Source organism: Odontesthes bonariensis, chromosome 8 (assembly GCF_027942865.1).
Source record: "Odontesthes bonariensis isolate fOdoBon6 chromosome 8, fOdoBon6.hap1, whole genome shotgun sequence".
NCBI classification, from domain to species: Eukaryota; Metazoa; Chordata; class Actinopteri; order Atheriniformes; family Atherinopsidae; genus Odontesthes; species Odontesthes bonariensis.
The window spans coordinates 12203152-12217493 of NC_134513.1; the positions used below are offsets into that span (position 1 = coordinate 12203152).

A 14342-nucleotide genomic window follows, 5' to 3' on the forward strand; every position below is an offset into this window, starting at 1 on the left:
ACTGAACAAGTTTAAAGTTAAATATCAGTTTTCTATGTAGTTTGCAGCACTAAACTGAAAAACAACACTAATTTAGGCGGTTATTATACTCTGAGGGAAAACGACTACCACTCATGCATTTGTTCTTGGAGGGAGGTTAGTAAAAATTCTTAGCTGAGGTAATATCCTGTGAAGTGATCTAATCCTCTGTTTAACAATATACATGAACATTAAACTGCATATTAATCAGCAACATCAGACACTTTACGGGGTCGGGATTGTGAAGGCAGCAGCAACAGGTGCAAACAATTTTGCTCGAGTGCAACAAAGATAACAGTCAGATATAAAGTTCATGCTGTGCACCTCCAACATGAATTGAGGTTAATAGTCAGATGACAATCATAAAGCTTGTGAATAGACTCATGAGTATGTACAGCTGACACCAACCAGCTAATGCAAGTACAACTTTAGTGCTCTGTGTGAAATAGTGCTTTATCGGTTTTTATAAAATTGGCTTTTTTGCTTCAGTCTCTCTAACCTCTTTGCATAATTTCATGTCACAGCAGAAAGCTGGTTAAGTGCATTTGTGTGCATATAGTGCACCAGCTAAAGTACCAGACATCTCTGTTGGAGTTGGTTAAGAACCTACAGTTTCAGAGGGAAAATGAAGATTGGATAAGTGTACATGACTCCAGTTGATGTTCCTTTTTAACTACTGAATTTGTATACATGTTTGCTAATACATTGGCCTCACAAACCTGGCTGAAACTAAACTGTAGATTAAACACGGGAGTCAACTTTTACTCACGAAAATGCTTCTGCTTCAGATACAGTAATTTTTCCAATATTATTACTATTGTAGCATTTTGTATGCTCCTAATCCTCTGTAGTAACACAGGTGAATCTTATCTGTCATAGCTTAGTGCTTTTGCCTTGAGGTGGAATGTTCAATATACAAAGAAAGTAAAAACTATGAAGAGTGAGATTAGAAAGATAAATAGCTGAACATCTTTCTTTCTGTGCTGGAAAGGAATAGAGTTTGAGTACAAAGGCTAGTACAAACTATAGTTTCCAAACTAAAATTAAAATGCTGGACTGTGCTTATGTTCTCATTATAATTTTACATGTAATAAGCCAATGTTGGGATCTAATATTTGTTATTCATAATTAAAAAGCCAAAATTGACACTGGGCAGTCACAGCCTCATGCTTTGATTAGTTGCCTGGCTTATTTACCTGAAGCAAGAATTTTAATAACTTGAGATACAGTCATTTCCGCCGCTGGCTGTATTCATTAATGAGTTTCATGACTTGTATGACTTGTTGATTCAAGCTAACACTGCTGTGTTTTTTGTAACAGTCGCTCTTTATTCACAAATCACTATGTTTTAGTTATTTTTCTCTTGTTTTGTCTTTTTTTTGGTAGTTTACAGTGAACAGACAAAAGTGTGGACAAGTAAGGGTTGCGACATGCTAAAAAGGTACTTTGAAGGACTTAAACTGAGGATTTTTCATTGTGTAGTATGTAGCTCATCAAGTAAACTGTATGGTGATGAGAACAGGGGTTTCCCTCAAAAGATCACATCATGCAAGCACCATACTAAGTTCCATTTAGACTGTTTCCTATCATTTAATAAAAAATAAAAAAATCGATATATAAAGTATAAAGTATCATACTGTGTCAACATTGTGCTGGTCAAAAATATTTTAGCCATAAAGTTCCCTCAATCAGATACAATGTGAGTTTTTGTCATGTTTTTAGTTCCTGTTTAGTTTTTCCATGTTTTAGGTTTCTCTCGTGTATGTTTTCAAGTTCAGGTCTAGTCTTTAGTTTTTCCATGTTCCCCATAGTTTCTGTTGCCCTGCCATCACCTTCACTCACAACACCTGTGTTTTTTCCCCACAGCTGCACCCACTTACCAATCACTCCCTCAGTATTTAGTTTCCAGGTTTCCCATGAATCTAGGGAAGATCCTCCCCGTCACCCATGATTGCCACTGTTCATGCCAAGTTCTTCAAGTTAAGTTTGTCCATGTCAGGTTTTTTCTTTTGTGTTTTTCATAGTCTCAGTCCACCTTTGTTTTTTCACAGTTTAGATTTTGTATTCTGGCTTCCTGTTGAATTTTTTTGGGAAATAAACCAAGTTTTGTTTTATGAATCTGCATCAGTGTGCTATCTCCACGCCACGACATTACAACTCAAACGAGACACAATGTTCTTGCAAAAGCATCTGTATGTCTGGCTGGGGGCATATTTTTGCAGTGTGCTGTGTTATGTTTTTTTCTTACCAGTATGGTTTTTTAGGATTCTTTCTCCCCCAAGATTCAAAGCAGCAGGAACGGTTACAATGCCATCGTTGTCTTCCATCCTGTTTCCATGGAGAAAACTGCGATTGGATATCATTTCTTCTTTTGGCTTATTTTTACGCCCTGTCATGGGAGTTGTTGCATCTGGATCCACAGACTTTACCATGAACTTGTATTCCAACCCTGTAACCATACAAACATATATATTATCACACAACCAAAACAATCTAACACAGCTAACACTTATACTGAGGCCTTACAAATGTGGTTTTAGTAAGGGAGAGATAATAAGAAAATAAGCTGAGCTGGGCAGAAATTTAACTATTTATCTTCAAATAAAAATACTTTTCAACTTTTCAAATTAAGTATTTACAATTATTGGACAAGAAAAGCTGCATTACCAATAAAAATTCAAGCCTTACTAATGGTGCTACAGAACTTATGTCTATAATCTTACAATTTTTAACTAATGATCATTCTAAATTGGTGATCACTATATGCACAGTTAATCTCCTTATCCGCACAAATGACTTCTACTGCGTCGTGTCAAAATGTTTTCTGTGAAAAAGGTGTGCAGTAGACACATTGACACAAAGCAGAATAATCCTTGAAGTTTCTTGTAAGCGTGATGAGTTCTTGAGGAGGTGTCCCTCTTAATGGCAGTATCGTGTTTGTGAATGGCTCTTCTGTTGCTGGCACCATGGCGTGTGTTCCTCTGAGAGAACATAACAGATGGCTCAACACGCGGGTGCCTTGGTGCTGCCACAGGAGCTCTACAACAACTCACCTCACACACAAACACGTCGTCACAATATGTAGGCCTATGTAGAGGCACGCGTTTGCTCACTCTTGGATAAATGTAAAGAAAAAGTGCAATCACATACTGTAGAGGGTTCAAAATGTACAGTACAACTCCCACAAGCAGCATGAGCACACTCTTACCACAGTTTACTACCACCTCTTGGGTGACGAGCTCCTTCACTTCTTCTGCCTTGAAACAGAGAAAGACAGCATTGAAGTAACCGGTTAATTTTTTACTCTATGCCCATTTTAAATATGCGTGATTTGACTTACTGAGAGTCCAGGGTCTCCTTTTTCCCCTTTAACTCCTTCACTACCAGATGTGCCCTATTAGAAACACACATTTACAATTTCATTCTATGTCAAAGATTGACAGGATTTCCTTTAGACTTAACATATGGTGCCAGTGCAGTTCAGTACAAAAACGTGGAACCTCACAACTCTCAGCATTCAATATGAAGAAAATTTCTGTGGACCCATGATGCACCCATACAAGTGGTTTGGTGACATTAGAAAACCATCAAGGCATGTAAGGCATGTGATCAATTAAGTGGTTTTCATTCCCTGGTGGATTTAAAACTATAGAGGCAAAGACTCCCCTCAAAGAACCTCTTGAACATTCAAGTAAAAAAAAAAAAAAAAAAAAAAAAAAAAAGGCCTAATAATAGTTTTACTCTAACAATGGATTGAATGGAAATGGTCTGAAACATTTCTATATTTTTTAAAATGTCAGGCTTTACAAGGAGTAAAACTACTTGAGTCCTTGTTTTCATTCAAGTTGGTTCAACAGCCACATCTAGGATGTATGTTGGTTCTAAATGTCTTACATAGTATATTGATGGAGGGGTTTGTGATCTGGAACCCTTTAGATGCTACAGAAACGGTTAGACGTCAAGTCACACATGCACCTTCTTAATTGCGTCCAGTGAATTAAATGAATCACATGTGGACTCCAGTCAAGTGGTACGTACAGAAAAAGAATGCTGGACAATGCACAAGAACTCAATTGATCAAATGAGTATCATAACAAAGAGTCTGAATTCCTATGTAAACAATAAAAAAAAAGCAATAAAACACCCCAAAACCAGCTTCGTCACTGTAGAATATCATATTAATATCTTTGAGATGCAACCCAAGAGGAGCTTAAAGTAGAGATAATACTGGACTTTGATTTTCCATGCGAACATAAAGATGAATTCAACTGACTGATGATGTGTCTGAAAGATATGTGAATAAGTGTGTGTAGAAAGGTGAATGGCGTATGTTCAGATATCTCACACTTTCTCCTCTTAGCCCCGGCGTCCCTGGTGTTCCCCTCTGACATGGCTTGGATCTGCCTCTCCTTCCTCTCTCCCCCTGTTTAATCAAATTCAAAGTGTACTCAGCAAAACACTATTTTGATACAACACTTCTGTCTTTACAAGAACAAATATATGACAGCACATCGGATTACTAACTTCTAAACAGTGGGGAAGACAGATCAATTAGGTACATACTTGGAATATCCTCATTAGCGGTTTCAAGCCACCCTTTGTCAACACAGCGAGTCTGATAATTGTAGCTGAAAGGATGTAATTGAGTAAGATATTACTTGAAGGCTGCAGACGGAAATAAACCCTGTGTGTGTGCGTGTTAATTGGGGACATGTCTCTGCTGTCTCAGCTGCTGCACCGCACAGAGCGCACGCTGCCACTCTTTCACTAAGACGCAATGATGACTGTAATCAAGCTCCGCTCATCCTCATCGTGTTCTGTCACATATTCCGTCCTCTCTCGGTGGGTTTTTCACACGTAAAAGGATGAAAGAAAAATGTACTGATGAGTCAGTGTGTGAAACATATAATACAGTAATACTAATAGAGTTTTGTTAGGTCACAGAAGAGAACTATCACTTTAATAGAATGTATTTCGAGCTCTTAGAAGGTTTATTTCATGGTCTCGATAACAGAAATGTTTTCAACGGAAAACATCTGTTCTTAGAAACACTTTAGTCACTGATGTTTTTCCATTAAACGGTATGGCTCACTTTTTTTTTTTGGTTTTCCATTGTAGGTAGTACCACATAACTGATACCAACTGATACTTTTTCTGGTACTACCTTAGCTGAGGTTCCAAGCAAGCCAAGCCACTACAGTGCAGTGATGTAGAAATACTGCAGACTGCTGATTGGTCAGACACTTGTCACCTGTGTGTGGACACAACAGGGACTCTGCAACAGCACTCACAGACACCAACATACTTGCAAACTTATTTACTGCAATAACTACTCTAAACTCCAAAATTGTAAGTCACTTTAGATAAAAGTGTTTGCAACCACCCGGTACCATCTAATTCAGCTGCAAGGTATTTAACTTCAAATTTAAATTGTCAAATCATTACCTTGGAAAAATTACTGTCCTGTTACTTATAAAATTTGTGTTGTGATTGGAGAAAGAGTTAAGATCATCTCTTCCAAAGACCTGCTCACTAGCACAAGACTGGGGGCTGAGAGTAGAGATTACAAAGCAGAAAGCTCCCAGTAACTCCTGCAACAACAATAGATGCAAACAGATTCTTTTCTAGAGATGTCACTATTCCAATGGAGGATCAAATGGAAGGCTAAAGAGAAGAGCCTGAAGAAAGCTGAAGCAATGTTTGGCAAGCAACATGTGGGCCCACTGAGGAAGGATAAAGGGGGCTTGTGCGCAGTAGCTGCATCACCAGGGGCGAAGCAACAACAGGGCACATGGCAGAGCTTTAATCCAGGCAAGGTTGGGGTCTGATTATTTGACTGGAAACGTCAGATAACCCATCATGATGATATGTCTAGGTGCATCCAAATGATTTGTTTTATAACGCTGATAGAAAGCTGAGTTTTAATGCAGAAACATAGCCACAGATGGGCATATAGTACCTTAGGCCCCTTGTTCCCATGAGCACCTGTTGGTCCTGGTGGTCCCTCATCTCCATCCCTTCCAGGGCTTCCCACTGACCCTTTAAAGCCTGGAAAACCTGGGAAACCCGCTGCACCCTAAAGTAAGTAAAAGAGAGTGAATTTATGGATCGTGGTTCATTTGCGTGCAGCAGATGATACTGCTGACATATTCTGCTCTTTAACATGTCTGTGACACACTTTTCAGAAACCGTATTGAAATTACAAACCTTTTCCCCTTTCTCTCCTTGATCCCCATCAACACCATTGATCCCCCCTGCTCCTTTATCACCCTAAATGTTGACATTATGAAAAACACAAATTGAGTTTGCATTTGTTTGGGAAGACAGAAAAGAGAACTATGTGCACATTTGAATATTTACCTTGCGCCCCGTGAGTCCATTCATTCCCGGTATGCCTGGGCTGCCAGGTAAACCTGGATCTCCCTGATATGTCACACAGAAACAGAGTAGATGAGATTCTATTAGATGGAGCTTCTACATCTTTAATCATACCAAATGAAAGCTTACCCTTTCTCCATCTAGACCAGGACTCCCAATGCGTCCAGGAAAACCTCTGAAACCCTGTAAATGCAGGTAGCAAATTAGCTAACCCAATGAAAGGACCATTGAGAAGGAAAGCTGGAAAGAAGTCATCAATAGGCCAACAGTAAAAAAAATAGTAGCTGCCTCCACCTTCTCTCCCTGCTCTCCTTTGTCGCCTGGTGAGCCAGGTTCCCCTGGATCCCCCTGTGACAAAATATAACATAGTCGGTGTGATAGTGAAATGACAAAATGAACAAATAAACTGAAAGTTGAAAATTGGAAGAAAGGTTACTGGCTGAATTGTTTTAAAGTGTACCTGACTGCCCTTCTGGCCTTGCAGTCCAACATCACCTTTGTCCCCCTTGGCCCCATCATTTCCATGATCCCCATCACGACCCTGAAATCAAGTCATGTCTGGATTGTTGGGCTCATGGATAAAGTTTAGAATTACTGAATGTGCATTTGTAACTTTACCATCACTCCATTAAGCCCTGGTACTCCTGGATCCCCCTGTGGAACAAAATGACAGTCTCATACATAGCGATGCCAAAAGTTATGTACAGTTGAACTAATATTGCTTCATCCCTTACTTACCTTTTGGCCTACTGGTCCCCGTGCTCCAAACCGTCCCAATGCACCCTTAGTGCCTGCATCACCCTTAAGGCCCTTTAAAAGGATTATTCAAAATACTTTGTTTTAGGAATGAAAGCGGAAGTATAGAGCAAGCTGATAATACGCAGTTATTAACAGATATGACAGATGTGCTTGGTATGAGAAATGCGTGAGCTGTTTGTGAGTCTTTCTGAATCAGGATTCGTCACCTTGACTCCAGGAGGACCATCCTCGCCCTTCTCTCCTTTATCCCCATCAAAGCCTGGTGGACCCCGCTCACCCTGAAAGAAAAATGTCCATTTGGTGTTTCATTTCTTTTTCACGGATTCGTTATTAACGCATTCATCCCTACTTGCATCTGTATGGTTAGCAGGATTACACGAAAACTAACCGACCAGCTTTCATGAACGTTGGTGGAGAGGTGTAGCAGAGGGACAAGAAGAAACCACATGCCTGTACCTCGATCCAAGACCGCTTTAGCTTTATACCATCAAATCTGAAACCATATGCCTTATTTTCAAAAATATAATTATATGATTTCATATGTCAGCAAATTTGGCATAGATGATCAGAAAACTAATATGAATCTATTAAAACCAAACTCAGGAACACAGCATGTACATAAAAGACAGAAAAAGGCTCAAAAAAGTTATGTTAATGCTGAATGGCCTTAAAAGGATACTCTCTTTATTGTTATTATTCTTTTTTTTTTTTAGTGCTTTCAGTTTGGAGAAGCATAGATGATTAATGAACATGGAGCCTTAAGAAGCAGCTTCTCAGAACAGGGAGAACAAAAGAGACAATTTTTCCACATCTAAAACAACTTTAGCCTAATAAATCTTGAAGTTTAAAGTTTGAGCAAATGCTGTATTTTGGGTAAAAAAAAGTGTAAAAGTCTATGATACATTAAACTGGTTGTACTTTTTACTTGCTTTGTAACCTTTGTAAATATGATGAGTATTTTATAGGTCAGTATAATTTTTCATTTAGAAAATGATACTCACATTTTGACTGCAGCATAAAGCAGGCTATACTTTAGGGCAATTACAAGTCTCCACAATAACTTTCAAACATTGGGCATTTCACTTCACAGAAATCAGCGGGTGGCGTGACAGTGGCTACGTCAACCTTTTATACAAGGTCTATACTCTACACCTTCTTTTAAGGTATCAGAAGCAATTTAGCGGGACTTGACCCACCAAGAGTCTTTTCATTCAGTGAAACTGGATTTTTAAAAAGAAAAAAAAAGTTTTTGTGTTCACAAACTTGTACATTAATGAGAAGTGGACCGTTTCAGTTGGCAGAGGGCTCTTTGAATGATTTTCAAGATTTGTTTGTGTTGTTGGATAGAAAGTTAACTTGATGTACAAAAGGAAAATTGAGGACAGTTTCAAGAGAGCCTCACCGCGCCCCCTTTGGAGCCCTTGAACCCCCGAGGTCCTTGAATTTGAAGCACACTCCCCTGCAGGATGATATCAAATCGTAAACTCAAGATGCAAAATTATATAGGTACAGCATATGTGTTTATATATATATGTATATATATTTCCATTATCATACCCTGTCTCCTCTGACTCCTGGTAAGCCACGATTTCCCTGAAAGAAAATATATTTGTAAAATCCATTCTCAGGCAAGACTATTTCAATCCCAGATGTCAGGGTCGATTACATTATATCGCATTCTTCCGTGTTGTCGCAGCAGCATATAACAGTGTGATCTTGAGCAATATGATCCATATTCCTGAACATGTCTCAAAAGGTTGTTGTGCACAACATGACCTGGGCTTAGTTGTATTTGACAGGAATGAGTGTCATGAATAAATCATACTGTCAGCAGCACCTCAGTTGTGACACTTCAATTGAGAGGACACAAATTATATTCAAGCAGCCTAACTGACAACTGACATCACTTCTAAAAACACGACCCAGACATCACCGGACACTTCAGAACGAATGTGAAATGTCTCTCCAGTGTCCATACTTTCACGTCATCGTTGGCCGCTTCAGTCAAATATGATACCTTTTTCTTGATGCACACGACCATAACAGGGAGTCTTTTTTTGTGTACACATTTTCCAGAAATAGAAATATACCCAGTCGCTTCAATTCTTCAGCTGAGAACACTTTGGTGACGAAAGAGGTCAGAGAACAGCACGTATGATTAAAAGGATGTATGGTGCCCTGTTCATCAGATAGCCTCCGCAGCATGCTGATATTTGAGTCGGACACTTTCCCAAATGAATTGAGTGGAAATCTATTCTATTCTATCCATCTATTCTCAAGGGTCGTCAGTATTGTCAAAGAAAACATCACCTTGACACCTCTTTTAGACATTTCATTGTACAATGAAGGCATATTTAAGATAACATAGCTGCTGATTGAATAATTATAAATGATAAATAATGAATAATTAGCTTCTGAAACTACACTTTTAGCAGCACACAGTTGTACAGTTGGAACGGAGATCGCTGAGGCAAAATGATAGCGCTTACATATTATTCTAATGCCTGGTGGAGTGGCCACATTACAGAATAGATTATCCCTGTGAGAAGTCAGCAGTGTGTCACAGGAGTAACACAGAGACACACAACCATGTGCACTGCTTTTCACACCTTCAGCCAGTTTAGAGTGACCATTTAAACCTGCAGGCATGCCTTAGGTAAGTTGAATGTAACCAGAGCATGGAAAGAAAACTTATGTAGACACAGGAACAACATGTAAACTCCAAACAGAAAGGTCCCCGCGCAGCAGTAAGTTTGAAATCTGTAAGGTGACAGCCAAGCATTTTGGAGGACAGTCGTTCCAACTCATTCAAATCAACCTTAATTTTACATGTAGTATATTATATGATAGCATGAATAAGGATAATATGAAATCCCAACATATTGACTACTTTTGTCTCATGCATCAGGAAAGCTAGGTTGCTGCAGCCTACCCTCAACCCTCAAGAATAAAGCGGGTAACGGATTTATTTTGTCAAGCAACAAAACCTCTTTGTCATAATACATGTCAAAATGGCATCTCACCTTTTCACCTTTGCCCCCACGTATACCTTTGGGACCCTGGTTAAAACAGAGACAACAGTAAAAATCTGATAGGCTTAAATGAAACTTTATAGTCAATCGCAAAGCTTTCAAAAATTGCTCACAATATGTCCCAGAATCCCTTTAACACCGGGAGTGCCTTTCTCGCCCTGAAAAGGATATATATTATTGTAAGTATATATAGGCAAAAAGCCTTATAATGTTGAAGCAGTTTTGACACAGGGATGATAGACAGAAGGTGAATGGTGATACAGTAATATAAATTCAGCTCACCCGTCTCCCTGGGGAGCCAGCCAATCCCCTGGCACCGGGCTCACCTGGAATACTGTCACCCTGTGAAAAATGAGCAAATTAATTTGTATGTTTGGGTTTTCATTGCTATTGTCTGCAGTAACAAGAACAGCAAAAAAAAAGAAAAGAAAAAAAGATGATGGCACACACAGGTAAAATTTAGAATAACAGTGTGAGGTTGGAAACATAACAGCAACAAATGCAAAAGAAGTCTCACAAAGTCTGAATGAACATTCGACTGAAGAGGAAAAAAATACTTAAACAGTCAAGGGGCTATAATGTACCAGCAAAAAACAACCGAACTGCACTGCTGAACCAAAAATTGTCCCAGCATATGTACAAACCTTTTCTCCTTTTACTCCTGGCACACCAGGGATACCCTTGTCAGAGAGATGGAGTGGTGCAAACAGAAATACCAGTGGTTATTATTACATTATTTGGGTCAGAATCAATCAAATAAAAAAAAATTGGAAAAAGAGAAGAAAACATTTTTAAAAAAACAGTGTTGAATTTCTGTTACAGAATACGCTTTGGGAAAATAAGCATACAAAACCCAGAAATGTATGTGTAAGTTCATACATCAGGTCCTGATGCACCACGAGATCCTGGAGCTCCTGGTGATCCATTCTTCCCTCTTTTCCCCCGCTCACCCTAGATTAACACACCAAATATTTTACCTCACACGTTCATTTGAGTAAAGAAGCCATTAGAACCATGTTTCTGCATGTTAGTTTACTTTTACAGATATGCAGCAATGCAACATACATTCACTGTAGTTGTTTCTTCAGATGGACAGAAAAAAAAAATTCTTGTAAAACTAAATGACGATGTACCTCTCTGCCTGGCTCTCCGGGATCCCCTGGGGGAGCCCTGAGTCCTGGAGAGCCCTGGATGCCCGGATTACCATGGATACCCTGTATGCCCTGGGCACCAGGAGGCCCCGGCTCACCTGGCTCACCCTGAGGTAGCACAATGACATTCAGAAATTAGTGGAAAATACAGACAAATTGAATGTTTAGAAGACAAACACATTTGTAGATCACTTGTCCCGTGTAATGTTATTATTCGGCTCTTTTAATACATTTGAATAATTGCATTCAATTCAAGTCCTTCTCGCCTTGCTCAAATCAAAAGCTTTAAATGAGCGAGTGAGTCAGTGGGCCAATTAAATTCCCTGTATTAAAACCGCAATGAGAAACTAAATCAATCAAAAGTGAACGTTATAGAAGGCCACAGGGATTGATTGATTTTCCAGGAAGTTCTAAGTCAGCTGGTGGTTGTTTTCTTCTTTCTTTAAAACATTTTGAGTTTAGTAGGGGGGCAGAGTCACCTTCTGTCCTGGAGGACCAGCCTGACCCTCCGGACCTCTGTGGCCAATACCTGGCTCTCCCTAAAAACACAACGCAGACAGGTGAACATTCATTCATCCAATTCTGGGTCACGGGGGCAGGTGAACATGTGTACAATAAATGATTCAAACGAGACTCTTTACTGGATTGTTACCTTTTGTCCATCTTCACCAATTTCACCCTGAAAAGTGTATAAAAACAGTATAGTTAGAAAGTTACAGTGCGCCATGACACATCTTTTTCAAGTGCCCAAATAAGCAAACTCGGAGGAATTTGAAATAGAAAATAAGACTTGTCAGCATGTTTAACAAGGAGAATTATTAATGCATGCTTTAATCTACTGTCTCACAGTTATACAGAAATAGAGCAGAGGGGACATCAAAGGCCCGGACTCAAATGGCATTGCTGACAGGCGAGACAAGAGAGAAGCTCTGATGTCATTTACTGATGCTATGTGGAGAGGCAGGAGAGGAGCCGTGGTGTTTTCATGAAGTGGTGGCACATTTCATGTGGCAAATGTCAATCTTTGCTTTGTGCTCCGTGATGATGACAATAATGCTCTGAGTGTAGTAAGTGTGACAATTACCATGAAATTGAAAATTACGACAGTTGAGGGAAATATTGAATTAAAAATGGTCAGTTCAATTAAAGCACGACACAGAAGTTACTCATTCACATCTAACAGTATCTAACTCTTTGATCAGCAGGAAGTGATGCTAATTCTCTGAAGACAAGATTTTAACATTTTTTAGTGGCTGAATGATGGTGTTGGTTGCTCACTTTGGTCCAGACTCAAATTTCTCACCAAGAGCCATTACATTGAGAATTAAAAATGAGATTTTACATAACATCAATCGACACAACATCCATGTCACAAGGCAGACGGTAGGTATTATTGTTTTAGGGGTTGAGGGACAGCAGACTGCATTCTGCAGAATCCAACTGGCTTTTATTTCACAGTGCCAGGAACCTATATCACACATCTAACAGTGTACAAAGGCATGAAATTAATCTTTGGAAGAGATAATTAATCCACCTTGAGTAATCCTTGTGCACCACTGTGAGGGTAATGTTTTTGATTCTGTATGATATGTCTCAACAATTGTTGGATGAGGTGTCTGTGATGTTTGGCCCAGTACTTTAATTCATGAACTAATATATCCTAAACTAATTGTGCTGCCGTACACCTGTACATTGAGTTTAGATCTAATAAACAAATGTTATCATGCTAACATGCTAAACTAAGAGAGCTCCGTCAAAGCACAGACTCGCAGATTACTTTGTGTGATTTGGTTTTACATTTCAGTCAAATTTGTTTCATGCGATGTTCACAACATGCTTAATTCATTTCAGCCTTTTTTTTTTTAAGTGAAATGACAGCCAAATAAAAGAGCTATATAGTCTTGCACAGGTAGATCACATTATAAACTGCCCTTCAAATAAAGGTTGCCGGCAGAGACATTTTCACTTCTGAATTTAATGTAGGTCTAACCTGATGTTGACTTTATATTAGTCAGTCCAAGTCAAAAATTACCATCAACAAGCGTTAACTCCCTCCAAGGATGGTTATTTTTCAGACATTGTTCCATACATGTTTAAAATATCTATAGTCACCTTTTTTCCTTGTTTTCCATTCTCACCTGGCTGTCCCTGTGGAACAGCAAATGTGGATGATGTAAATGGTATTTCACAAGTGAAATCAACATTTCTCATATTTTCAACATGCCAAACACCAATTCATTATTTCAAGATCGAGAATGGACAATTACAAGACGTATAACCTTCTGAATCATTATTTCTATGGAAACTTCAAACCAAAAACATGAATACTTTTTATATACATATTCAGATCATATCTATTTATGTGATGGAAGTATGAGTTCTAAGTGATTAATACTTTAGGGTGTGTATAAGTATGGGACAGCTTGGTCATTTCAGGTAATTGGGCTCACAAAAAACAAATGAATACATAAAAAAAAATCAAGTTTTGTTGAGAAGGCTTGAGAAATACTTCAATGACAATGAAGGAACTCATTATCCTCTCTTGCCACCAAATTCCAGAACTACAACATACTTGCGGTGTCCAGAGGAAGGTGTTATATGCTCAGATACATGGCCAATGGATAAAACACGATCATCATCGAACACGACTCCAGCTGAAGCTGAAGCTTCAAGAATGGGCTTTTTTGGGTAAATTTTTTAAAAGCACAAATATGACTAAACATATCTACTCATATTTAGTCTTCCCCCCATCCCCGAGTGAAAACTTTTGGACCTTTTTCAAACATGAGGCTCAGGGAAGACGATACACATATTGAACAACGTGTAGGAGGCTGTAGTTTCTGCTTAATTGAAAGTTGAGAGGGAATAAATCAAGAAACTGAAGAAGGGATGGCCATATTGTTCCCTGAATATCTTTAGGCCAAAAATACCATTAATGACATCGTAATTTTTGTGATCAATGATATATTCGGCATATAATTGTGCAGCCAGTGTACAGAGGTGA

At 38.9% G+C, this 14342-nt stretch overlaps 1 protein-coding gene and 1 long non-coding RNA gene across 2 annotated transcripts in view; both read right to left on the bottom strand.

Annotated features, from left to right (window-relative positions):
• Positions 1-3357: 3357 nt before the first annotated feature.
• LOC142385797 (uncharacterized) lies at positions 3358-6052 on the bottom strand. The gene is made up of 3 exons (XR_012770231.1): positions 5978-6052; positions 4364-4441; positions 3358-3412 (listed from the first exon to the last, which is right to left on the bottom strand). It is a non-coding gene; the product is annotated as an uncharacterized LOC142385797 (long non-coding RNA).
• Positions 6053-8542: 2490 nt separating this feature from the next.
• Positions 8543-14342, bottom strand: part of LOC142385925 (uncharacterized) — a 32808-nt gene continuing 27008 nt past the window's right edge. Inside the window, exons 61-71 of the mRNA XM_075472604.1 lie at positions 13451-13486; positions 11991-12017; positions 11818-11877; positions 11321-11446; positions 11067-11138; positions 10832-10867; positions 10470-10529; positions 10301-10345; positions 10179-10214; positions 8713-8748; positions 8543-8614 (exon numbers count right to left, since the gene is read on the bottom strand). Coding sequence (XP_075328719.1) covers positions 8543-8614; positions 8713-8748; positions 10179-10214; positions 10301-10345; positions 10470-10529; positions 10832-10867; positions 11067-11138; positions 11321-11446; positions 11818-11877; positions 11991-12017; positions 13451-13486 — 606 coding nt within the window. The remainder of the gene's footprint in view (positions 8615-8712; positions 8749-10178; positions 10215-10300; positions 10346-10469; positions 10530-10831; positions 10868-11066; positions 11139-11320; positions 11447-11817; positions 11878-11990; positions 12018-13450; positions 13487-14342) is intronic.